General features: G+C 42.3%; 2 protein-coding genes across 7 annotated transcripts in view; one reads left to right on the forward strand and one right to left on the reverse strand.

Annotated features, from left to right (window-relative positions):
- Positions 1–2,428, forward strand: part of LOC134538088 (protein zer-1 homolog) — a 31,788-nt gene extending 29,360 nt beyond the window's left edge. For all 6 annotated transcript variants that reach the window (XM_063379098.1, XM_063379095.1, XM_063379100.1 and 3 more), the window contains one exon: positions 1,018–2,428. In XM_063379098.1, coding sequence (XP_063235168.1) covers positions 1,018–1,193 — 176 coding nt within the window. In that variant the 3' untranslated portion in view covers positions 1,194–2,428. The remainder of the gene's footprint in view (positions 1–1,017) is intronic.
- Positions 2,192–26,110, reverse strand: part of LOC134538089 (protein artichoke) — a 40,119-nt gene continuing 16,200 nt past the window's right edge. Inside the window, exons 2-8 of the mRNA XM_063379101.1 lie at positions 18,612–18,780; positions 14,698–14,831; positions 12,922–13,186; positions 10,184–10,414; positions 7,311–7,532; positions 4,630–4,828; positions 2,192–4,091 (exon numbers count right to left, since the gene is read on the reverse strand). Of these exons, the coding sequence (XP_063235171.1) occupies positions 3,982–4,091; positions 4,630–4,828; positions 7,311–7,532; positions 10,184–10,414; positions 12,922–13,186; positions 14,698–14,831; positions 18,612–18,780 (1,330 nt within the window). The 3' untranslated portion in view covers positions 2,192–3,981. The remainder of the gene's footprint in view (positions 4,092–4,629; positions 4,829–7,310; positions 7,533–10,183; positions 10,415–12,921; positions 13,187–14,697; positions 14,832–18,611; positions 18,781–26,110) is intronic.

A 26,110-nucleotide genomic window follows, 5' to 3' on the forward strand; every position in this document is an offset into this window, starting at 1 on the left:
TAACGAGTGGTTAGGTTTGGTCAGGTTAGCTACATTGTGTCGCCACTTGACCGGGAAAATCGGGAAACCTTGAGTAGCCAAGATTGGTTTTGGTGCTGGGAAAACCATGAAAAACCTTGTCAATTTTTTTAAAGCCAATGGGAATTATTTGTTTTTCTATCAGTCTGAAAAGAGCTTAGTTGTAAAACTGCCCATATTGCCTACGGACAGCATCACGTATGCCATTTTTGAGCGCTGTATGCCATTTATTTGAGCTTTGTTGGGAAAAAACCAAACTACCTTTTTTTAACCAGGTTTTTTTGGTGTAAACCAGCTTTTTTTTTTTTATTAAATTAGTTATTTTTATTCTTAGCATTTACAAATAAAAGTTATAACACCAAAGAACTGAAGTCCAACAGATCTGAACATCTGACTGGGACTTGACCTCAGAAAGGGTACTATTTACCCACAGGAGGAGGATTCTCCATGGAATGGGTGTTTCCCACAAATAGGGATTTACAGTACAGTCGGAGATTTCCCACAGAATAGGATTTTTTTATAATAAATTTTTTTTTACACTTAAATGATTACAGCTGTTCACCAATTAATTTAATTTTATAGTTTGTTGCTTGGTATAATTTAAAACTTATTCAGATAATTTAAATGATAAAATGATAATATCTTAGTACTAGTACCTATATAATGTTTTGTTCCTGTGAATCACAAGAAACGTCTAATGAGCAAACTATTGTTGTTATCACAGTGGAATTAGACCCTCATTTAAAAATATTAAGATTATTCTAGTAAGAAATACGTTATTTAAAAAAAAAAAAATATTTTTCTTTATGTATATATGTATTTAAAAGCCAGTTGGTTGAAACCAGCCAACCCTGGTAAGGGACGATGCCTGGCTGGGTGTGGGTGCCTGGGGTCGAACGCAGAAGGGGGCCGGTAGGGGGTTTGCCCCGGGTGTCCGCACGGCAGCGACCCCACGTGGACGCCGGGAGGGCCAGGCGAGCGCCGTGCGCCCTGTTGCAGCGGCCAAGTACTGCTACCTGGTGGAGGCGGAGGGCGGGCTGGCGCTGCTCTCGGAGATCGTCCAGAACGAGCAGCCGTACGCGCGCATCAAGGAGCTGGCCCTGCTGGTGATACGGCACTGCCGGGAGTTCAAGGAGCGGGGCTACGTCTCGGGAGACGCCCAGCTGGACGGCTAGCTCCGTCGCCCTCGGTGGCCGTCAACCGCTTCCACCCCATGTACAATGCATCTTTTTCTTTTGTACATAACCATTTTGTAAAAAAAAAATTAATTCATATGTAATGTATGTTTTACTTTGAATCTTGCTGAGGCTTATGTATAAAATTTTGATAAAAGTCAGCTCTACGTGCTTGGAAAATGTTTTCGTGACCAGCCACGTAACTTTGGCGTAGCCGTAGGATTGTGATTCTTCCGTGTGCGTCTCTGTTTCTGGCCGTGTGCGTGCCGTCACGGATGAAGTTCGTACGTGGATCGAGCACGTCCGTTCTAATTGTGATTGTTACTGTAGCAAGGGAGAATGTTGTCTTTTTGCTGTCGAATGCACATTTAAATTGTCTTAACTCCTGTTTTCTGTTAAGTGTAACACGAAAGCAGACTTGGTGAGTCAAGTTGTTGGAAATTTTTAAAAATTATGGAAAGTAATGTGTAGATCACTGAATTTGTGTACAGTTTAAAGAGAGAAAAAAGTAATATTTAAGTAAATAAGACTTTGTAGGTAAGACTTTTTTTTTATTATAATTGACAACAATTATTTTTTTTTGTAGAGTAGGAATAAACCAGTCTAATAGAAAGTTTGCGAGATTATTGAGGTTGTGTGGCGATGCAGGCTGCTGTTCCTAGTACGTAGGGACTGGGCAAAACCCAGTTTGTCATAAATAATGTAGGGAAAGTCATCTCCAAAAGCTGGGTGTAAATTTAATTCATCCTAGTGTGTGAGAACAGCTGTGGCTACCAGAACACAGCAATGGTAACTTAAATAAAAACAACCTTGACCATAACATTACATTGTTCATTTATTTAAAAAAAAACTATTTTTATAGCAATATTATAATATGTATAGTACCAATAAATAATTTTGTCATCTGTAATTTGGAATTCTAAACAATCGAAAATAACTTATTATAGATAAATATCAGACATTCAAATTATTTTTTTATATTTTATTTTCAAAAAAAATTTTTTTTACTTGTATATAAGATCTTAAAGTTTTATTAGATGGAAAAAAAAGTTCAAATCGCAATACTTTTTGTTTTAGAAGAAAAAAAATTTTCTTTTTGCCCCAAAATTTTTTGATAAGAAAAATCTTCGTCCCACCCAGTTGTAGACACTTGTGATACAATACTTTGTAGTAAAAATTACAATTTATGAGCTGTAAATAAATGTTGCTTTCAATTATAAAATATTTAAAATCTTTACAGTGTTGTTCATTTTGTGTGTGGTGTTCAACAGTCATCAGTAAACATGAAAATGTTGATGTAAAATTATGTGATACACAAAGGAAATTTAATTTAATACCTATTTAAGGATAAGTGAAGGTGAAATTACATGCTTATAATCTAGAATTTAAGTTTTATAAGTACTTCGTAATTGTATTGTCTGTAGAACTGAAGTTTCTCAAAAACCTTAATAAAATGAACTAAATCACTGTAGAATTTTTTCAGGAAAAAAAAAATTATTTAGAAATCAGTCATGCGAGCTTTATATTAAATAAACTAGAGAATTAGTCGGTAAGACATTTGGAATAATATTTGTCAGCTTTTGGGCTGAATTTTGAAGCTCCATAAAACATGATTGTATCCGCGACATATTTGAAGTTCATCAACAAGAGACTGGTGCTGATGTATGGGTAGCATTGTTGTGAGAATGGTACATGAAACAGAAAGGCTTTTTTTTTAATAGTTTATTTATATTGCTGTATCATTCTGCAACTTGAAAATACAATTTTTTTTATATATCTTTGATTATTTAGCTACTCACATATCACCATATCCAAAATAACCAAATGGTAACAATTTATAAACTAACAAAATCTAAGTTTTATGTGAACAAACTTACAAAATAACAATAGAAACTATGTTAAATTACATAATTTGTTCTGAAGTGAGAATTATACAGTTCAAGGAATAACTTTTTACATTATCCCTCTAATCATGATGGTAATATTTTTAAATGAGCAGTAAGTTATCTATTAAAAATAAATGACCGTTAAATGTTTTAAGAAAAGTTGCTCAGTCCTAAAAATACAACAATTCAGACAACAGATTAAGATATATTACGGGAAGATAATAAATAACAATGTTACCTGACTTACGAACTAGTGCTAACCCTAAATGAGGGAACGGCTGACGAGAGAGAGAGTGTGTGTGTTCCAAGCTGTCTCAGTAACCCCAGCAACAACTGCATATCTCCGACACGTAGGCTTCGAATTGCCACACCCAGCATCCTGCCAGACACTTGTACTTTTGACCAATTCGTCGGGACTGTCGCAGTTGAAAAAGTAAGAGTACACGTGTACATATTAAATATTTACTTCACTACGTTCAGAACTGCTGTTATAGGTACTTAGTCTCTCCCGGCTCTCAACGAAATTTAAAAATGAATCACGAACTAGCCTAGCTACGTACATACATATTGGACTTAAATCTATAGGAATAAACCCACTCTCAAAAAAATAAATTCATTCTTTACTTAGGCCTACATAAATAATATTAGCACTCTTTAAATTCTTACTATACAAACACTGCAAAGATTTTTTTTTTTTCCTCGCAGTTGTGTTTTCCTCGATAGCCAACGGTTTTCAGCGACGTCCTAAAGTGACGACTAACTACGATACACAGAGGTACAAAGCATTTTTAATGATGATAGTGGTAAGAGGGAATCTCAAGGAGGAAGCAGCGGTCTAAGGGAGTTCTCCCTGAGGCGTGTCGAGACATTGGAGTGCCCCACGGGGGTGACTGGCGCGGGGGCTACTCCACGCTCACCACCTCCGCGACGGGACACGTCACGCCCAGCAGCTTGGTGTTGTTCATGGCACGCATGGTGCTGGCCAGGTCCGGCGTGCAGAAGATGGGGTTGCCTGCAACAAGCACGGCCCTCTGTGGTCCTCTCCCGACACCTGGTCCCTATCTGAAGAGAGGGCTGGGTTTCTTTTCGTTTCTTTTAAAAAAAAAATTGCAAGATAAGTAAATTATTTTTTTCAAAAAAATAGGCAGGAAAGTGTGAAATTTTTGTCCATAAGAGTCATGAAAATTCTACTACATATTTATGTGTGGTCAGCCCCGGACAAACATGACGGGACCTTCTAGATACTGGATAGTTCACGCCAAGGACTTTAGAGCGTGCTGCCGTATAGTGCGCACGGGTCACCAAGGATCCCGCGCGAACGGAGGAATGAACCCACTCGACGTCGCGTGGTTCGTCTGTTGGCGTGGGCACGTGCCGTCGTCTCCGGAGGAAGCAGTGACGGAACGCGCCGGGAAGGGAATCTGGATCGCCGCAGATGGCACGGTGGGAAGAGTGGTTCAGTAGCTTGACCTGTGCTTGCAAGATGCGCTCGAAGCGTTGTGTGCGAGGGGAGGAGGATCGAGTGAGAGGGAGAGGAGCCTCGCGCCTACCTTGCAGCTCCACCCTGAGGGTGCCGGCGACCCCCAGGAGGCGGCAGTGCGGCGCAGACGCCAGCTCCCGCCCCACCACCTCTATCAGGTTGTTGGAGAGGTCGGCGTAGCAGAGGGCCGGCAGGCCGTGGAAGTCCTTGTCCAAGGTCGTCAGGAAGTTGTTGCTGGCGATGAGGCGCTCCAGCGAGGGCAGGAACGTCTGCGGCACCGGGAGACACGGATTCCTTCGCCGGCACATTTACACTGGACGTGTTTGTTACACCGCAGTGTTGAAAATTTTATCAAATTTAATTCATTGAAAAGTCATGTAACATCATTAATAAGTAGAGACCCGGAAATATTCGCAAATTCATTTCGCGATAGGCTAAAAAAAAAAATCGTTATACCTCAGTGATGCCTCTGCTTTCGGTTCACAACTCACCTGGATGACTGGGCCAATGAGAAACACCCGACCAAAGCTTTGTTCGAATCACAGGCTGCTTACGCTGGAACGTCTCACACAAGACAGCAGCCAATGAGCGGGTGGCATTTGACCGAGTGTACGTAGAACTATGGAGTTCATCCTGCAGGTCATTGAACCCGCTAATTTTTCCGGTCCCTATTAATAAGCTATATCAGCGGCTATCTTTTCCAAGGTATCGAATGCTCCGATTCCTTCAAAGATTTTTGTTTTTGCTTTAGAGACGTACTAGATGTATCAATTAAAAAACAAAAATATATATATATCATATCTTCTAAAGATAATACCTAATTGATTAGAAAAACAATTAAAATTAAATTAAACATTTGGAATGATATAAAGTAAATGAAATAACTATCTAATGTATAATTTCTGGAATTAAAGTACATTTACCCTTTTGGAAGGGCACATTTGTAGTCTTTGTTTTTTTCTATTTACAACAATGTTTTTTTTTTTATTATTCAATGTTTATTTTTAGAAGTTACAAGAAGTTTTGGTATATTTCATATTTAATACTGTTAATTTTTTATTATACTTTGTACAATAAATTGAAGCATATTGTGCTGTGATGGTTCCGGGCAGATAGGTTTTTATCGATTTGGCTCTTACTGAATTACAAAAAAATGTATTTTAATTTTGAATAACTTTTTTAAAATTGAAATTAATGTAATAATCATTTTCTTGCATTAGATTCTCATGCAAGTGAAAGGAGCAAAACATTACATAATTCAGGGGCGCAACAACAGGGGTTGGGCAAGGGTATTTTGCCCCCCCCCCCCCCCCCCTTCTGAAACCTTGAACGGGGGCAAAGAAAGTGCTGTGTAATCAATTTTTAGGTAATAAAACTGCTTAAATAGCACCATTTTCCACCTTGAAATACAAATTTTCCCTGGGGAGGACCCCCGGACCCCCCCCCCCCCCCCCCGCTTCAATAGGGGGGATCGATGATTCTTTATAAAAAGGTATATTGCCCCCCCTTTGGAAATTTAGTTGTTGCGCCCCTGCATAATATATATTATTTTAAAAATTTTTGATATGGATAGAACGGAAGGGGTATATGGCCATGAACTGTTCAGAAGGCTTTGATAATGTAACACAAAGATTAATGAGAAATATGGAAAATGTAGGTCTTCTCTAACCTCTTGGGCATCCATTGGGATATGAGAAGGAAAGGGGGATTTTCCACAGAAAATAGGCCTACAATATCGAAATTCCCACAGAACAAATAAAGTTTGGAATGATATAAAGTAAATGAAATAACTATCTAATGTATAATTTCTGGAATTAAAGTACATTTACCCTTTTGGAAGGGCACATTTGTAGTCTTTGTTTTTTTCTATTTACAACAATGTTTTTTTTTTATTATTCAATGTTTATTTTTAGAAGTTACAAGAAGTTTTGGTATATTTCATATTTAATACTGTTAATACATCCATTGGAATATGAGAAGGAAAGGGGGATTTTCCACAGAAAATAGGCCTACAATATCGAAATTCCCACAGAACAAATAAATATTGATAACAATGGCCAATTTCAAAAAAATTGATACATTTTGAAAAGCTGTATTTTAAAAACTATTGGGTTTACAGAGATGGTTCTGGACTCAAATTGTAGCAAATTTAGTCAATTTTGAAAACGTATGCATAGTTATAATTAAAAACTATTCTTTATAAATTTTGTTACTCAATACCTGCCTGGCATTTGTTGCTCTGAAACAAATATTATCAACAAATATTCACTTAGCATAATATCATGGATGTAAAACGTTGTGCAAGTCTGCGTAATTATAATCACTTGCATGCCTTTTTTACGATATATTACACTAAGCGAGTATCTGTGGGAATTACTTACAGTTTTGCAGAGCAACAGGTGCAAGGGAGGTAATGAGTTGGAATGAAAGCAATGCCTTGAAGACGAGAGAGATGGAGCCGAGAAGTAGGGAAGCCTTCTTTTCACAGACGAGAGAGCCAAACTCCCGATCGTGCATCTTCGTGGGGGGGTGGGAGGGGGGCCGGTTTCATTTAAATAAATATGGCGGTGTTGATTAAAGGATACTAATGGTCAATAAGGTTATGTTAGTTACATTATAAATACTTTAAAACGTGGATGGTTGATTTGGTTAGGATGGCTGCACTAAAGATACGGGAAAAGAAAAGCGAGCATGAACTTGGGGTTTCGGCTCTCTCGTCCGTGGAAATGAAGGCCTCCCGAGAAGCCGCACCTTGGAGGTCTCCTCCAGCGTGGACAGGTGGTTGTTCGACACGTCGAGGAAGCGCAGGTCGTCCAGCCCGATGAGGTCGTCGGGCGAGATGGCCTGCAGGCCGTTGTGGCTGAGCGACAGCTTGCGCAGACCCTGCAGCCCCATGAGGCTGCCCGCCAGCGAGCGCAGGTTGTTGTGCTCCAGCCGCAGGTCCAGCACCCGGGTCTCCGCCTCCACCAGGTTCTGCAACAACCCCCGCCCCTTGGTTCGCAGCCGGCTCCTCCCCTTCCCTCGCTCCCCTCAAATCCCCCTCCCGCCAGCCCTTCCGACGTCCGCGTGACGTGGGCTCCTCCTTCCGGGCCTACCAAGTGCCACACTAGCGCCTTCTGTGGGAAAAAAAAAACAAGTTAAATGCAAAAATTTTTCCTCTTCGACATTAATTGAAAGAGTTGAGGGTACAAATTATTATTATGTGCGATTTTTTCCCCCCCTTATCTATTGTCTAGTAATTTGAATATTCGCAAAGGTGGGTTGGTTACCCCAGCTACGGGAGGGGCGGCAAAAGTCACGTTTGCCCAGGGTGGCACAGTGGCGTAGCAAGCAGGTGGCACAGTGGCGTAGCAATCGGGTGGCACAGATGATCTCCGCCAGGGGCGCCGGAGCAGGAAAGGGGGGGGGGGGGGGGCGGGTCCCGATGCGACGGTTTCGTGTTACTGAACCCTCCCACCTCCCTTCTTTAATCCGAGAGGGGACGCCATTTTCGATTCTGGCCAGGGGCGCCAGTCACCTCAGCTACGCCACAAGGGGTGGCAGACCTTGGTCGCATCAGTCCTGTCCCCACGTGCAGTTGGCGCTGCCGGGAGCAGAACCTGCTAGGCCCTGTGAGGTAGCTGTTCCCTCGACTACCCTCCCGCGGTGTGTCTGGATCTGCGTGTTCACGGGCAGCCCCCCAGCTGACGTCGTTACCTCAAGGCTCCGTCGCTAGCACCAACTCCGTAGGGGCATAAGGGGCCATGAAAAACCACACTTTTTTTTACTTACCTTTTTAATAAGTTTTTTTGCTAAAGAAGCACAATTTTTTTGTTTTTTGTTTTTCAATCATTTTGTTAAGACAGATTTATATTTTCATGCATAAAATAATAAATAGCAATGCGATATTTTTATTTCATGAATTTCTCAAATTCTTTGTAATATTTTTGAGGTTCTGCTTGGATATTAAAAAAAAAAATTAAATTTTTCTTGAACAAGTCTATCATCAGTTACTGAATAATCACACTTGTCAGCGCTGGCATTGCACAACAGCTACACAACACTCAGGTGGCCACTGTTAGACACCAGCCAAAGATGCTGTTCCCACCAACAAAAGGACAGTGGTAAAGTGGTTTTATCCCCCCCCCACCCCCATTTTTTCCCCTCATTTTCCATCCCCTTGAAATGAAATTCTGCAAACGCTCCTGCAATTCAGTATGTGAGACAAAATCATAAAGCAAACCTTGCATTTGACTTGCAGAATCAAATTCATCCCAAAAATTGTTTATATAATCTTAGGTTGATCGTACATTTCCTTCCAATGAATGTTTAGCTTGAATTAAGTTTAGAATTTAAACTTGCAGCGAGTCCTGGAAGCATCTACTAGTGAACTACCTGCAAGCTTGCACCGAGCTGCGTATGACTTGAGATGCTTGCTGCAAGCTTATTGGCTCGTCTTGGTGAGCTGCCTGGAACACCCTCTCAGCCAGGTGCCCGGCTACTTATATTTTTTTAATTGCTAATATTTTGATTGCAATCTCTTGAATGAATAAAGTGCGAACTAAGCTAGTTTGGGGTTTTGATGTTTCCTACTATGTTAGAGCTATTTCACTGCACAAACTATAATGAGGGAAACCACATATTTAATTTGAGAAGATTGTAAGAACTATCCATTTTTGGAGCTGTACTTTTTTAGGCATGTTATGAAAAAATAATGAGAATGAATTTTTACTATGCATGCACACCATGTAAAAAAAATTGAAAGGGTGAAAAAAAGCTAAATACAAATAAAAACTGTATTTTTGCTTTTAAATCATAAATTTAGTGATTGATATTCAATATTAGTCAATAAAATTTAAAAAATATATATATTTATTATGAATATTAGTGATAGATATTATGTTTATTAACTTTTTCAAGTAAATTTTTTATATAAGTGACATTTATTTTCCCATATGTATATTTTATTTGATTTATAAATGATAAATTATTCACTATTATTATTTTTAAAAAGAATAAAAATTAGTACCATAACTAAAATTTATCTGAATTATTTTACTAATTTAAATAATTAGTTTTATGTTAGTATTGAATACTGAGAATTTAATAAATTTTTAATTAATTTAATTTATTAACTGTATTTATGGTATCACTCCAGTCCTTTTATGATTTTTATTTCAATAAATTATATGCATTCTAAATTAAATTTAGTTTTGTATTACACCAAGTAAGTTAACTTCTAATGTGCATTCATACTAAATGTAATTCATTTTTATTTTAATGAACATGTGGTGCCTAGTGAAGTGTGTCAGGGGATGTTACACGGGGGAAGCCTACAACTCACGTAGTTTCGGTTCCCTACCACGTTTGTGCAACTTCGGATTTCTCTCAAAGATTGAAATTTAAAAAATCGAAGGGTTAGGTTAGGTTAGGTCAGTCACAACATGCTTGTTTTCATTGGAAACTTCCGATTTAGCGGCTGAAGTGGCGTTAATACCAAAACGCAAAACTTCGGAAATCTTCGGGAACCGAAACTACATGAGTTGTAGGCTTCCCGTTACACGGCCTCCCGCCGAGAGAGCGCAGGCAACACCGCCGAGTCTCGGAGGTGTCGGTGCAGGAAGGGCCACGGGGCGCGGACGCACCTCCATCTGGCCGCCGAGCTGGGAGATGCTGTTGTAGGACAGGTCCAGCACGCGGATGCTGTTGAGGCCGCGGATCTCCTGCAGCGAGAACTCGGGCAGCTGGTTGCGCGACAGGTTGAGGTAGCGCAGCGCGCGCAGGGGCAGCAGAGAGCCGTTGAGCGCCCGCAGGCGGTTGTTCTGCAACTGCAAGTCCTCCAAGGACTCCAGCTCCAGGAAGTCGTCGGGCGAGAGCTGCGAGCGACACAAACATCCATGCAACGGCGACTTCAGGATGACTTTTCGGGAGGGGCTATCGCACGAAGAAAGGTCGTAGTTGCAAAAAAATGAAAGTGGTCAGATATCGGCCTTGGCTGGATCAACCTTGGATTATTTGCTAGTGGAAAACATTGGCGGTTGGCAGTGTCACCATGAGCTGGTGGGATTTCTTAAGAGTTCTCCAGTTTTCCCAATTCATTCATTCTATCAATGCTCGGTTTTTAACTTTACTCCTCGTCGTCTATTGACCTCGATCCTTACAAGATGTTAAACTCTTAAGTGATTCAACTGTCAATTCTTTCTTAAAAATTACTTAACTCAGTTATTATTGCTTTTGTACTTCTCAGTAAGAATTCATATTCACAAACTAAGCAATACTTATTTCTCAAGTTTTCATGTTCAAATACGGAACCTTAGTAGCTCCATGCAACTTTTGATGAGATAAAAGTTTAACATATGAAATTAAATATTTAAGTAAACATAAATATACACTGATCAATAAGATTGGTCACGGGAGGGGCTATCGCCCCCACCGCCCCCCCCCCCCCTCTTCTGGAGCCGCGCTTGCATCCACACAAGCTTTTTCCAGGCAAACAGAATCAAGTTTCTCCAGATGTTACGAAAATATAAATGTACCATTTCACACGTATGGGAAATTCACAAATTTAAAAAAAAAAGGAATAATCACAGACCAATAATGGATATAGTCATGTGCATGCTTCAACGAGTGGACAATAAAACAAGCATTTTTGTTTGCAAGTGGTATTCCAACAGATACACACATTTAATAAGAATACAAAATGTTACATATATATATATATATATATATATATATATATATATATATATATATATATATATATATATATATATATATATATATATGCCTAAATATATGTATGTGTATGTATATGTATGTATGTGTGTGTGATATATATATATATATATATATATATATATATATATACACACACATACATATATATACACACATGAAATCACATATTTTTACGTACGAACTCTTACCGCAGTTTCACTGACACTTACAAGAGTGGTACGAGAAATTATAACTTTGTCAATGTGTCGTCTGTGTCCGGCGTTGCACGTTCCTGACCATTCTATCGGCACGAGCTCGCGTGAGATCAACTAGGTCAGTGGTTCCCAAACCTTTTTTTCAGCTGGCGACCCACCTTTCCTTACAGGAATAACTCCACGATCTATCAGTCCATGGTGGAGTGAAAAACCTTATTTGTATCTTATCCCTTCCTTATGTATATAATTTACCATCAAATTATATATGTTTTTTTTGAGATAGCAATTAATTATTGATAAACAATTTGTGTTCTGACCAAATATAAGCACATTGTAGCAAAACTGTTATTTATTTAACAATATATATGTGTCTGCATTTTGACACAATTTGATTTGTTTCGATTTTTTCATATCTATACTGATGATGGTTCATTCGATGGTTTCTGATTGTTTCAGGATCGAGTCGCGACCCACCTGCAAACCCCTTCCGCGACCCACCGTTTGGGAACCGCTGGTCTAGACCATAAGTAGAGGGTGCGAGCCGATTCTGAGTCTCTTTCAACGTCACAAACCCCCCTCTTCCCCTCATCGTCTCTTCCCCTCTCACTCACAGCTGTATTCCTTCCTCAACCTCTCCTCTTCTTCACCCAACCCCTCACTGCAAAGGACATTCTTAACTATCAAATAACGCTCCAGCTGGCAGCCTGGTGGGAAACGACAAAATGTCGCCCCCGAAACAACCAGCGCCATACAAACCAAAGAGAACAGCAATGTAAAAGTTCCCGCCCCTTGCTTAGTAGTTTCTTTCTACTCTGTCCAATTCTTCTTCCGGAACCATCCTTCTGTTTCCTGTAACCAACCTGCTTGTCAACAATGCATGAAATTTTGCATTCCGCATGTAAGTGCCCAGGGTTTTTCCCTGTGTCTATGCAGGTTTTACCCGGGCCCAACTTATCTAGTTTTTAGTCTAGGATAGTCAGTGAGGGGAGTTGGTCATGGCATCAATCGCTGCCATGGCTGGCCAATCCCCATCCTAGCACAAGATGCATGCTTCCTCTCCCGCATGGCTTAACAGCTGCATGATTCGAACGTGTAAGCTTCGGCCTGAGACGCACTTTGAGTCTTTCCCTAACCCGGACCCCTCCCGAATACACTTAGTTTTTAGCAGGGGCGCAACAACTAAATTTTCAAAGGGGGAGGGCATATACCTTTTTATAAAGAATCATCGATCCCCCCTATTGAAGCGGGGTACTATTTAAGCAGTTTTATTATCTAAAAATTGATTACACAACACTTTTTTTGCCCCCACATCAAGGTTTCAGGGGAGGGAGAATACCCTTTCCCCCCCCCCCCCCCCCTGTTTTTGCGCCCCTGGTTTTTAGTTAGGTTAGGAAAAAAAATAATCGAGCACCGTTTAGGTAATGTTCATAGGAGAGGGGGGAGAGGCTGACCTCGGCGATGGCGTTGCTGTGCAGGTGCAGGCGCTTGAGGGCGCGCAGGCGCTGCAGGGCGCCGCCCAGCTCGCCCAGCTCGTTGCAGTGCACGAACAGCGACTCGAGGCGCGCCAGCCCTCGCAGCTCCGGGGGCAGCCGCTGCAGCTGGTTGTTGGCCGCGTGCAGCAGCTTCAGGCCGGCCGCTTCCCCCGCCGGCAGCTGGCCGTCCAGCGAGCGAAGCTGGTTCTCGTTGATGAACAGCCACTCCAGCGAGGACAGCTCCCTGCGGCGACACCAAGACACTCCCTCCCGTCAACCCCGTCTACGGCAGCACGCTCTACAGTCCTCTGCGTCGTGCCCGCAGACACGCACCCCAGCATCCAGAAGGTCCCGTCACGCTTGTCCGGGGCTGACCACACAAATACCTGGGACACACACGCATGGAAGGCGAGTGGACCATGTAGCAGCAGCGACCAAAACATAACCAAACAAATACGGACACCAGTGGCGGATCCAAAAGGGGAAGCACCAGGGGCAAGTGCTTCCCCCCCCCCCCCCTCCCCCGAAAAAACCAGTTGTCTGTTACATTAATATTGCCGACAAAAAATGATTGTTTCTGAAACCAATAAAATATTTTAATATAATTAATGAATTTCTTGTGGAATCATAGAATCTGATGGTTGGATGTTGTGTGTAATGTGAGTAGATTAAATGCAAAATTTAGTAATTTTAAGACTTTTTTTTCTCCTGCTATTCTGAAATCCTAGAGTGCCCCCCTCCGAGGTGAACCTCTGGATCCGCCACTGACTGACACAGCCTGGCCTGGCCTGGCGGCTCAGAGTTCAGAGCTTGGTGACTGGGAGTCAGCGGTGTCCCAGGCTGGGCAGGGATCCTCCACTTCTGGAGTCCGGAACAGGGTGTTTGCGTCACCACCCCGCACTGCAGCGCAAGGTAATGTCTGCCCTCGCCGCCATGGCTGGGTACATTCTGGCCTCCTGAGCCGATCCCCCACCGTCATCTGCCGACGGTGGGATCTGCCCCAGTTTCAAACCTGAAGCTGGCCCATGAGTGGCAGGATCGTGCAAGTCAGTTGGCAACACTGCATCCGGGCAGGTAGTTACTGTTGGCATCTCTGCACCTGAGTTAAGTTAGTTGGAAACACCGCACCTGAGAGTGCCGTTAGTTGGCAAAACTGTACCTGAGAGTGTAGTTAGTTGGCAAAACTGTACCTGAGAGTGTAGTTAGTTGGCAAAACTGTACCTGAGAGTGTAGTTAGTTGGAAAAACTGTACCTGAGAGTGTAGTTAGTTAGCAAAACTGTACCTGAGAGTGTAGTTAGTTGTCAAAACTGTACCTGAGAGTGTAGTAAGTTGGCAAAACTGTACCTGAGAGTGTAGTTAGTTGGCAAAATTGTACCTGAGAGTGTAGTAAGTTGGCAAAACTGTACCTGAGAGTGTAGTTAGTTAGCAAAACTGTACCTGAGAGTGTAGTTAGTTGGCAAAACTGTACCTGAGAATGTAGTTAGTTGGCAAAACTGTACCTGAGAGTGTAGTTAGTTGGCAAAACTGTACCTGAGAGTGTAGTTAGTTGGCAAAACTGTACCTGAGAGTGTAGTAAGTTGGCAAAACTGTACCTGAGAGTGTAGTTAGTTGGCAGCACCGCACCTGAGAGTTTAGTTAGTAAGTTGGTAACACAGCAGTTGGCAACACCGCACCTGAGAGTGTAGTTAGTTGGCAACACTAAACCTGAGAGTGTAGACAGTATGTTGGTAACACAACAGTTGGCAGCAGCGCACCTGAGAGTGTAGTTGAGGTCGGACAGCTTGTTGCGGGCGAGGTGCAGGTGCCTGAGGGTCCGAGGCAGGGACTTCTGCTCCAGCTCAGAGATGTCGTTGGTGCCCAGGATGAGGCTGTGCAGCTCCGGTATGTCCTGCAACACCACACACCATCAGCGAGGGTGCTAGAGACTAGAGACAGCCCTTCGCCACTGCACTCGGCGGAGTGCTGCCAGGAAACTATGGCAGTCCAGCTCGTGTCTTCCCGAGGAATAAGATCCCAAGGACACCACATTGTTCAAATAGTTTTGGTACCATAACAATTTTTTTTAATCTTTTAATATTGCAGATTGGCATTCGTTTAGGCAGAGGTCAAACAAAGTATATTTTTAAAAAAACGTCAAATTGTCTATTTTTATACTCATAGTCATTCCCAAAAATTAATTTGATTCTCTTCATCTCAGAGAAAATTACTTGTACCAGTCCACTTTTGGATTGTGGAAATCTTTTAAATTATAAACAATGCTTTAACCAGAAGAAGAAAAAAACGGTATGAAACTACTGTGGCCTAAAAAAAAATTTAAAAAAAACAGCTGGAGCCGAGTTGGCTCGTTTGGTTAGTACCCTCTCCTTAAACGTTGCGCTAATCTTGAATTCTCCCAACTAAAACAAAGTTGTTTTTTTTTTCCGGGATATTCTGCTCCTATTGTCTTCGGAAAAAAAATTTTTAAAAAAATGCAATGTGTTGTGCTGTTAAAACTATTTATTAATTTTTTTTTATTTTAAGTTTTCAAAGCACTTCGTCAAAAAATAGATGCCAATCAACGAAACTTTATATGACACGAACCTCTTATACTCTGTTGCAAACGCAATGTGCAATTATTGCTCAGCTTCTTATATATGTTTGTTACGGAAGTTTATCGCTATAAACTGTATACTAAGAAGAAAAACAGTTATGATATGAAAAAAAAAGAATAATTATATTGTCAAACTGAAAAGGTTAGAAGTTCATGGTAACTTTTAAAATAAATAGATGTACTACAAAGCATTCCTAAACCTGGATTCATAACTAATTTTTCTTGAACCCTACGATTAGCAGTCGTAATAACAGACATTCATTTCAATATAAATTATAGTTTCAACGTGATACTGTAAATAAAATATTAAATAGACATAATGTTCACATTTAAAAATGTTCAGAAAGTGACATTGGAATTCTTGTAGCTATGTTTTCGCTCATATTATTGGCGTCATAAGAAGCCTTAACGATGCACAAGGTTCTATTTTACAACCCAATTAAAATCAGAAAAAAAATTGTTCACTGCCTAGGTTATCTCTTAGTTCAGATACTTTGTTGACTGCTGTTGGCCACTCAAGAGAAAAAATCTTGAAACTTATTTTTTTTAAAGAAACCTCTCAACACAACAATACAACAGAACTTGAATTTATATCTTCAGAAGAAGGGGAAGTATCTTCAGCTGTCATTTTATCAATTTTTATGTTTTATTAATGTTTATGTTATGGTATATTAGGTTTTACACGCACGCACTAGCTGAAGAATTGCTTGGGAATTCTGCAAAGCGAAGACGCTTCATTTCGGATGAACGAAATCAGATGAAGGCAGTATTTTTCCACTTATTTCGGAGGTCAAGTGTGCATATTTGTTGCATTTTCATCAAACTCGGAATAAAACTAGATTTGTGTTTAAAAAGGAAACAAATATGTATCTTACCCATATGTTTCAATACAACAATTACTTAAATATTATTAAAATGATTAAAAGTTACAGCTATAAAAAGATTAATATTGCTTAGAAGTAACGGAAAGGTAAGTGACATTATTTTAGTCCAATTGCAGATCAACAATATATTTGTCCGCGTAAATCACACCGCGTGGCCCTTCTGCAGGCTTCCTGACGGATCAGTCTGAGGGTCATGCCTTATGCTCTCGTCAGGTCAATAAAAAAAAGTAAATCCCATAAATACTCATGTTTTACATTTACAAGGTTTCACAACCTGGCTATGACAAAGCTTCACCCGGCGTTTACATTTTCATTCCACATTTATTTTGTGCAAGATATTTTTACTGATGCATTGCATATGGTGTTTACTTGCAAATTTGGTCATCATATACATGATACTGTATATCAATGGTATTTGCAAAATGTGAGTCAGATATTTATAGATATGTTCGTCTGGCTAATAACGTTGAGTTCGACAAGGAGAAGAACAATGACTAAGGTGAGTTCGACCGGCATTAGGATGATGGCTAAGGTGAGTATGGTAGGTAGAAGAGGAATAACTATGGTGAGTATGGTAGGTAGAAGAGGAATGATTATGGTGAGCTCGATAAAGAGAAGAGGAAGTTCCAGAGCGATCTGCACAGGGAGAGCAGGGAGAACAGGGAGAACAGGGAGAGCAGGGAGTACAGGGAGAGCAGGGAGTACAGGGAGAGCAGGGAGAACAGGGAGAGCAGGGAGAACAGGGAGAACAGGTGGAACAGGGGGAACAGGGAACACAGGGAGAGCAAGGAGAACAGGGAGAAGAGGTAGAACAGGGAAAAGAGGGAGCACAGGTAGACAGCTAGAGCAGGTAGAACAGGGAGTACAGGGAGAGCAGGAAGAGCAGGGAGGACAGGGGGAACAGGGAGAACAGGTAGTACAGGGAGAACAGGTAGTACAGGGAGAACAGGGAGGACAGGGAGAGCAGGGAGAACAGGGAGAACAGGTGGAACAGGGGAACAGGTAACACAGGGAGAGCAGGGAGAACATGGAGAACAGGTGGAACAGGGGAACAGGTAACACAGGGAGAGCAGGAAGAGCAGGGGGAACAGGGAGAGCAGGGAGTACAGGGAGAGCAGGGAGTACAGGGAGAGCAGGGAGAACAGGGAGAGCAGGGAGAACAGGGAGAACAGGTGGAACAGGGGGAACAGGGAACACAGGGAGAGCAAGGAGAACAGGGAACACAGGGAGAACAGGGAGAACAGGGAGATCAGAGAGAACAGGGAAAAGAGGGAGAGCAGGGAGACAGGGAGAACAGGGAGATCAGAGAGAAGAGGTAGAACAGGGAGAGCAGGGAGACAGGGAGAGCAGGGAGAACAGGGAGAGCAGGGAGAGCAGGGAACACAGGGAGAACAGGGAGAACAGGGAGATCAGAGAGAACAGGGAAAAGAGGGAGAGCAGGGAGACAGGGAGAACAGGGAGATCAGAGAGAAGAGGTAGAACAGGGAGAGCAGGGAGACAGGGAGTACAGGGAGAGCAGGGAGAACAGGGAGAGCAGGGAGGACAGGGAGAGCAGGGAGAACAGGGAGAACATGGAGAACAGGTGGAACAGGGGAACAGGTAACACAGGGAGAACATGGAGAACAGGTGGAACAGGAGAACAGGTGGAACAGGGGAACAGGTAACACAGGGAGAGCAGGGAGAACATGGAGAACAGGTGGAACAGGGGAACAGGTAACACAGGGAGAGCAGGGAGAAGAGGGAGAACAGGGAGAAATGGGAGTACAGGGGGAACAGGGAGGACAGGGAGAGCAGGGAGCACAGGGAGAACAAGGAGGACAGGGAGAACAGGGAGGACAGGGAGCACAGGGAGAACAAGGAGGACAGGGGGAACAGGGAGGACAGGGAGAGCAGGGAGCACAGGGAGAACAAGGAGGACAGGGAGAACAGGGAGATCAGGGAGAGTAGGGAGGACAGGGAGAGCAGGGAGATCAGGGAGAGTAGGGAGGACAGGGAGAGCAGGGAGATCAGGGAGAGTAGGGAGGACAGGGAGGACAGGGAGAGCAGGGGGAACAGGGAGGACAGGGAGAGCAGGGAGATCAGGGAGAGTAGGGAGGACAGGGAGAGCAGGGAGAGCAGGGAGATCAGGGAGAGTAGGGAGGACAGGGAGGACAGGGAGAACAAGGAGGACAGGGAGAACAGGGAGATAACAGACCTGGAAGTCCTCGGCGGCGACGCGCTGCAGCTGGCTGCGGCTCAGGTCCAGGGTCTTGACGTGCGGGGTCTGCCTGAGCACGTGGCGCGGCACTGCGCCCAGCTGGTTGTCGGCCAGGCTCAGGAACTGCAGGCGGCCCAGGCCGGCGAACACGCTCTCCTCCAGCACGCTGCACAGTCACAGTCGCAGTGTCAGTCACAGTCACAAGCACAGTCGCAGCTACACTTCCAGCCCCACAAGTGTCCACCGTAAACAGTGATACCCGCGCCATGTGTTCCAGGAAGTCACATGGTACCAAGAGCCCATAAACAGAATGTGTGGTTCACGGCTACAAAAATGTGTAAGATGTAGAACTTAACGCAACCCACAAAGCACAGTTATCGCTCCTATTTGAGGCAGAAGTGTTGGTTTTGGAGACTCGCGTGCGAGTTTGTTAGTTACACTTTCATATGTCCACTTTTGTGGGTCGGAAATTTTGGCTGGACTAAAATTAAACCACGTGATGCCACGGAACTGCAACACTCTCGACCGTTGTGGCTGCATGGTGGTATACCTTCCAGGCGCGCCCATAAACTTCACAAGCCTCGAGTGGTTCAACACTCGATTTTTTTTTTTTTGCGCGACCGACGAAGATGAGGATTAGGCTGGGAAGGAAGAAAAAAAAGAGAATCTTGAGAATGTAGTGTCGGCAGGGAATGGAGACCATTCAGCGAGCTACTACTGTGCTCCTATGTACCACTTCCTCCCTGGGTTGTTCAGTGTAAAAGTGCTGTATGAAACCTTGACGGGCTGACACCAGAGACCTTGACGGACTTACTGCATGTGTCACGAGTGTGACAGTCACCTGCCAAAAGCCGGGTTGCAAGGGGGGTTGGAGGGTACTTCCGGAGGAAGCAACACACGTAAACGGGTTTGTTGATTAGCAATAGACCATTTCGATGATGTCATTTAATTTTTGAATTGAAACTTCTTCAGGCGCGATGGGAGTAAAATTTCAAGTCCGAATTTTAATGCAACGGTCTCGTGAAACATTGTTGTTTCTGACGCTAGTAGGTTGCGGACGGTGCAGAGAACTGGGCGGGGCGTGCGGACTTGCTGGCATCTAGTAAGGGAGCGTCTGGGCGGAGGGCAACACAACGGGATTTGAGGTTATTGTTGTGCATCGCGCCACGGGACACATTCGCAAGAAAATGGTGTTATTTCAAGTACGTATTATTTTAGCTGTGTAACTAAATAATTTTTCAAGTGAAATCTCTTAGGGCACGATTTGAGTAAAATTTCAAGGCCGAATTTTAATGCAAAGTTTTCGTTGACCATTGTTGCTAAACGTTCCCGACGTGGAAAGGACAAAGAATAGGTACTGGGCCATAGAGATATTCTTACAAGTCGAGGTTTCAATTCCCAAAGAATTTTCACTTCATCACGTGTACTGATTTACACGCGCCCTTTTTTTATCGTCTGCACGACGTTACGAAATCAATAGCGCGCACTGAGAGAAAGGTTTCTTTGCCTCAACAAAATGTTTGTTTATATATGGCGAAATAAATATATTTTGTTAATTCAAACAAATATTTGGTAGGAAATATTCTGTTGACCCAACAAAATGATTTTGTTAACTCAAATGTATATTTGGTTAGGTGTAACAAATTATTTTTGTTACTTATTGAGTTTGGCTAAGCTAACAAAATATTTTGTTCCACCAAGTAAATATTTGTTTCACCATATATAAACAAATATTTGTTTGATTCAAACAAACCTTATTCTGTGCGGGGTTTTCCTCAGCGACGAAGCAAAATTTTACTGCAGAGTAGTTTGCTACACGGTGCCAAAAATGAACTTTCTTCGTGCTTGTACACTGTTGGATATTTAGATTTGTAGAACGAACAATACTTGGGGAAAAAAATACTAAATCCCGGCTTTGGATCTGATTTTCGACAAGAAATTTTATTAAAATACTTACTTCGCATTTTGTTAAAATTCGCTAAACCGTTAATACTACAAAGTTTTACTTTTTTTTTTTTTTGCGCGCGATTTACAAAGCTTGTGCTGCCCCTAGCGGCTGGGTGACGATGCAAAGCGTGCAGCAGTTTCCTGCGTGACACGTGACCAGCTAGCGGTGTCTTCGCGGGTCGGGCGAGTTGTGCCGGTGTTGCGCGCGGCCTTGTGTCCCGCGGAGGTCGCGACCTCTGACCTCGCGGGCCAAGGCGCTCGTTGCCGTCAGCAGCGCCCCTGGCGGCCCCCCTCCCTCCCTCCCCACTTGTCTTCAACACGGGAACAACCTCGGCCACGAGTCATTGCAGGTCGGCAGATTCCGCGATCTCTTCGTGTGCTGCAGACACTCATAAAGCTGTGCAGCCAATCAGGGACGTAATCGCCGAGGTTTGTGCCCGCAGACCGACCCATCATGCCCGATCACAGCGTGGTTCCTTTATCTTTGCAAAACTGAAGACGAACACACACACGTGCATTCATGAGAAGCCCAAGATGTCCATCAAGTTCTGTCCCTGCCCGAACACGCCCGAATAATTCACCTTCGGCCAACCTCGGGATTTGTTTTATTTTTGCGCAGGAAAAACGAGTTCAAATATTGAAAGTGGCCGGTTAGGTTAGTTACATTAAAACACTTTAAAACACTATGGACGGTTAGTTAGGTTAGTATAGCTACATTAAAATAAACAGAGAAATATAAATACATATAAATAATCTCGAGGTTTGGCCGAAGGTGAATATTAGGGCGTGTTCAGGCACGGACAGAACTTGATGTACATCTTAGGCTTCCCGTGCATTTATAGCTATCCTATTACCTGTCACAGTTGTGGTATAGGTATATAAAAACACGCGCTCATTCGAATGCAACGCTGTGTCAGAATTTCAAAGCAATCGGTGAAGAATTTTCCGAGATTCAAGATTTTTTTTCTAAGTTAAAGCAGAGTATTATTCACATGAGTTTGTGCGGAAAAAAAATTTCCACGACACCTTTATTTACATCTGGCGTTAGCCAGCGCCCGGCAGTCATATGCAACACTGCGTGACACAACCGCTTAGCCGGTTGTCTAACTGCGAAGGCGTCAAGCAAACATTCAGGCTCATGTTTTACTCATTTACCTGCAGAGGTGTGAAAAGTATTAAGACACTATTTGATTTTTTTCGTAAAAAAAATAATTTAAGCAGTACATTAGTATTTTGTGTGTATTTAATTGAGTTTATTTGTCAATACTACGTGATTGAGTGATCCTATAAATTATGTTCAATAAGGATAACTATGGAATATCAAAAATTTGCTTTTTCATCTGCATTTTGTGGCGGACTCAGTCTAACGGTCTACTGACAGAAATGTCAAGTATCAGCTGATGTAATCAATGTCACGTGAGTTTATTTACAAGGAGTACTTCAACAGACACATATTTGGATAGATTACTAATCGCCGTGGTGTACTTGGAAGAAGTAAATTGTTGTATCTAACAGGAACAACCGTTGTAGTTGAACCCAAGGCACTTGAACTGGCCATGTGGTAGCCCGAGGAGTTGGACCGCCAGACACACGGCTCCGACAGCTGTGATCCGGAGAGTGCGTCTCTCACTTCTCTACTCTATGGCTCGCTTCCGAAGCAGCGACAAGAGTAACTTCCGAGACCTTGCGCGTATTATAAAACGTAAAAATTATCTATAAAATTTCATCGTGTTTTTATTTACATCTTTCCACGTGGAAGTTTTGATGAAAATTTTTAGTAACGTTACAATACAAGTATATAGCTATCTCTGCGTCTGGCCACAGTTAAAAAAATTTCACCTTAGTAAATTTACGGTACTGAGTGGACGTATCTTGAACTTAATTTTATGATTATTTATAAAGGGATCAAACTAATAACTACCGTTATTAGTACTAGCCACACAGCGCATAATCAATCGAGTGGTTCCTAAAGGTCTGCGGCGAACCTAGAAATGTTTTTACCGTGTGTCTCGGAAACACACTAATGTAGCTGAAGACACGGGAGTGACTTCCGAGGGGAAACACGCGTGCAGTCGACTATCGCGCACTCTCGTGAGGACGTGAGGAACTGTCGCGACAGCGCCTTGCGCCGCTGTTGACCGGCGCTCGATGCCCGCCGCCAATCAGCAGCCAATGAGGGCGCCGCGCAGGTCACGGCGCCCGAGGCCGCGGGAATCCCCGCCGGCAGCGCGCCTCGCGGCCACCTTGGCAACCTTCACCAGCCCTGCTGCCACCTCGCCCGTGTCTGGGCGCCATCTTGTCATCTCGTCGGGTGTTCAGTTGTTTCCGCCATCTTGTCGTAGCGTGGTTCAACTGTTTCCGCCATCTTGTCATAGCGATGTTTAACTGTTTCCGCCATCTTGTCATATCGATGTTCAATTGTTTCCGCCATCTTGTCATATCGATGTTCAATTGTTTCCGCCATCTTGTCGTAGCGATGTTAAATTGTTTCCGCCATCTTGTCATAGCGATGTTCAATTGTTTCCGCCATCTTGTCGTAGCGATGTTCAATTGTTTCCGCCATATTGGATTCAGATTTTATTTTTCTTCTAAAATTGATTCTATCCATGCGAAAATGGAAAAAAATTATTCCTGGATATAAAAATATCGGGGTTTTAGAATTGATTTATGTTATATTGAATCGCATCAACTGATATAGAAAATCTTTTTTTCGACAATAACCAGTGACTGAAGCCTTTTTTTCATGAACCTATTGAAATTAATTTCGAAATACCAATCCAGAAAGTATGGCAGACGAGTTGTATCTTCCCTACCCTCTATCCACACTTTGTAATAGTTCTATGTTCACGAACACACGAGGGGATAGCTGAAGATCAACAACTGTCTGACTACTGCTCAGGTATACGAGTGTTGACTTCAGCATTTGTCCACAGAGAGGACTTGTGCCCCCATTGTCAGAGCTGGTGAGAGGTGGCAGTAGCACGAAGACTAGCCCCTCCCCCTTCTCCGTCTAATGGCAACGACCGCCAAGTTCCTCAATCACGGAACATCCCCGCCCCACTCCGCTCGGTAGCGAACCCGCGCTTCCCCTTGTTTGTCGAAGAGTGTGTTGATGTTGGTGCACTGAACACGACCTCAATGGTACACTAATGATATTGAGTAACATATTCATCCCGCTGGACAGTTGTCCTGTAAATAGTCCTCGTTTATCGTGAGGATGGTTAGTTGTATTATTGATTTTGAAGCTTAAAATACGTTTCCGCACTGAACAAAAATAAACCGAGGACTAATGGAATGTACGGGGGCAACACAAAGCATAAATGTGCTGGTAAGAATCCGAAACAATTATTCCTGCGAACTCTATTTTGTAGTGATACAATTTTTTTTCATGTAAATGTTCAGATTTACAAATATTTGTAATTTAACATGAATATTTCTGATCCGTTTGAAGAGATGGCATTAGTATTTAAGTAAATTTTATATATTGTTATTACTTTGTACTTGTACTTTACTTTAAATATTAGTTTTTATTAAATTATATTTTCATTTATTAATGAAACAATGTTCTAATTTATTCGTTTATTGGTTTTGGGTTATATTAAATTTTAATAAATTGCTCTTTTCATCTTCATAAAACTAGTGTAAGGCTTCTTAGGTTATATTTTATTTATTTATTTATTTCTCAGTTATTATACATTTAGAAATGTTTACATTTGTCAAAATACCGCAAGTAATTTTAAGTGACTAGGTGCACTCACATACAAGCTAGCTTCCGTGAGTGCTACATTTCCTGGGTAATTAAGTGAATACTGTTAAAGTGTAAAAAAGGGGGAAATAAATTATTATTATTATTATTATTATTTACAAAAAAAATTGGTTGTCTGTAAAGTCGGTTTACGGACGATAGTTTAACGTGACAACGTCATAACAAAACATTGATAAAATGATTGCATACTTTTATGAATAAAATTGAATATATTTGCGCCACGGACTCTGCAGCAATGCTAGTAGGAACGGATTAGCAAATAGCAATGGAAATGTTACATTGAAATGCATGAAAACAGAATAATTACGCCACGGACTCGGTCGCAATGCTAGGAGGTTCAGGTTAGCAAAGAGCAATATAAAATGAGCGTAACGGGACACAGCGTAACGGGACAATGTGCGTAACGGGACACTTTTTTTCGTGCATGCAACCGGCGTTCATCCATTTATTAGACGTTGTCACGTCAAAAAAGTTACAGTGAAAGCTGGTCATTGGAGATGTTACGTGTGATGCTTGCAACGCGACTGTGATTGACGAGAAGTGAGTTGTTGTTCGCAAGTGGGCGGTCAGCGCGAGACTCGAGGTGGACTCATACATGAGCGCACGGCCCCGGGGCTCATGGGACATGAGCGGCTGCTGATTGGTGGGTGCCCAGAGCCCGGTCACGGTTCGGTCGGTGATTGGTCGAGCAGCCAGCCCACCACAGGCTGCTGGAGCTACTGCTCGCTACTTCTCGCCGGTCCGTGGGAGAGTTGTTTGCTGTCGGCCAGCCGTCGATAACCTCCGACACACTGAACCCGCGTCGAAAACACTCGCCTGTCCTTCAGCCAGTGAGTCAGCTGAACTGGTTATACGAATCGCACGAGTGCAGAACTACAGCTCAGGTGTGCGGCTTTCGCAACAAAAAAAAATACATAGTTTAAATAAATATAGTTTAAAAAACTAAAAAAACATGCTTTTAAAGATTATCAAACTAAAAAGTTAAAAATAATTTAAAAATTTAATTTATGACAATAGTATATAAGCGATACTAGTATAAATGAGAAAAAAGCTTGAGGCGCTATGTGCCATATTTTTTTGTATATTAAGCGCCCCATGCTTTTTTCTCATTTATACTAGTATTGCTTATATACTATTGTCATAAATTAAATTTTAAAATTATTTTTAACTTTTTAGTTTGATAATCTTTAAAAGCATGTTTCTTTAGTTTTTTAAACTATATTTATTTTTAACTTTTTAGTTTGATATTCTTTAAAAGCATGTTTTTTTTTAGTTTTTTAAATTATATTTACGTATAATTATGCGCGCCTTAGACCGCTCGGCTAACGAACGTAATGAAATTGGTGGGACATTTTACAGTGATGAGCCATTCACTCTTAGTCGAAAGAGTTACAGACGGACAGACAAACAAACATACAGGTGAAGCTAATATAAAGCATGTAAAAAAAAATCCCTTCGAATTGCCAATCCAAAACAATGTTCGCAGGCTTCCACGGCCATTTGACTGAAGTAGCTTGGCTTCTGGGTTGTAGCCGCGTCCTTGGCGAATAATTCACCCGACGTTTCGGTCGACATTGCAAGTCGCCATCATCAGGGAGCAGTTTACCTGCGGCTACAACCAAGAAGCCAAAGCTACACCAATCCAAAAACTTTTGGCAGGCGAGTTGTATCTTCCCTACCCTTGTGACTACAGAGCTATGGAGCTGTCTGGTATTAGTATATGGTGTGTTTGACTCTACCATACAAGTCAGTCACGCTATCATCACCCTGGCTTTCTTTGGAA

Source organism: Bacillus rossius, chromosome 13 (genome assembly GCF_032445375.1).
Source record: "Bacillus rossius redtenbacheri isolate Brsri chromosome 13, Brsri_v3, whole genome shotgun sequence".
NCBI lineage: Eukaryota > Metazoa > Arthropoda > Insecta > Phasmatodea > Bacillidae > Bacillus > Bacillus rossius.